The 563-nt window shown below is 44.9% G+C and overlaps 1 protein-coding gene across 1 annotated transcript in view; it reads left to right on the forward strand.

Annotated features, from left to right (window-relative positions):
- Positions 1-208, forward strand: part of LOC141680363 (uncharacterized) — a 294-nt gene extending 86 nt beyond the window's left edge. The window contains exon 1 of the mRNA XM_074486611.1: positions 1-208. This exon is cut by the window's left edge and continues 86 nt beyond it. Within this exon, the coding sequence (XP_074342712.1) occupies positions 1-208 (208 nt within the window).
- Positions 209-563: the final 355 nt, after the last annotated feature.

The following is a 563-nucleotide window of genomic DNA, read 5'->3' on the forward strand; positions in this document are numbered from 1 at the left end:
AACAAAAGGGTCGGAACTCGCTGATAGGAAAGGAGAGAAAAACAAAGCAATGCCAAGAGCTCCGTCAATCCGCTGTTCATCGATAGATGAAGCTCTCTCTTTATCATCTCGTGCCAGATGCAACAAAGGACTCATCCTTTTTCTTTCTCGCGAACCGCGGGAGAGCCTAGCGCCCAGAGGAGCAAAGCTCATTTTCCTTTCAGGGTAAAGCGGCACATAAACATAAAAAAGGGCTGGCCCGTCAAAAGTCCGATTCCTTCGCGAACGAAGCTCAGAATCAACAAAGGTTCGTAGAACGAAGGGAGTGTACAACTGGGGTGCAGCCCTACTTTTTTGTTCGTAACGAGGGAGAGATAGGATGGAGTTCTTCACGAAGTTCGAGACAAAGGAATAAAAAATAGTTTCTCTATGGCCTCCTCATTTTGAGACATTATGGCTTTGGGGTCGACCCCGGTAATAAAGAAGGAATCCATAAAAACTTAGGATCCAACACCATGATAAAATACTACCCTCATGATTAGACCATGTCCCTGAGATTTGATAAAAGAAAGGTGCATTAGCAG

Source organism: Apium graveolens, chromosome 8 (genome assembly GCF_009905375.1).
Source record: "Apium graveolens cultivar Ventura chromosome 8, ASM990537v1, whole genome shotgun sequence".
Taxonomy (NCBI): Eukaryota; Viridiplantae; Streptophyta; class Magnoliopsida; order Apiales; family Apiaceae; genus Apium; species Apium graveolens.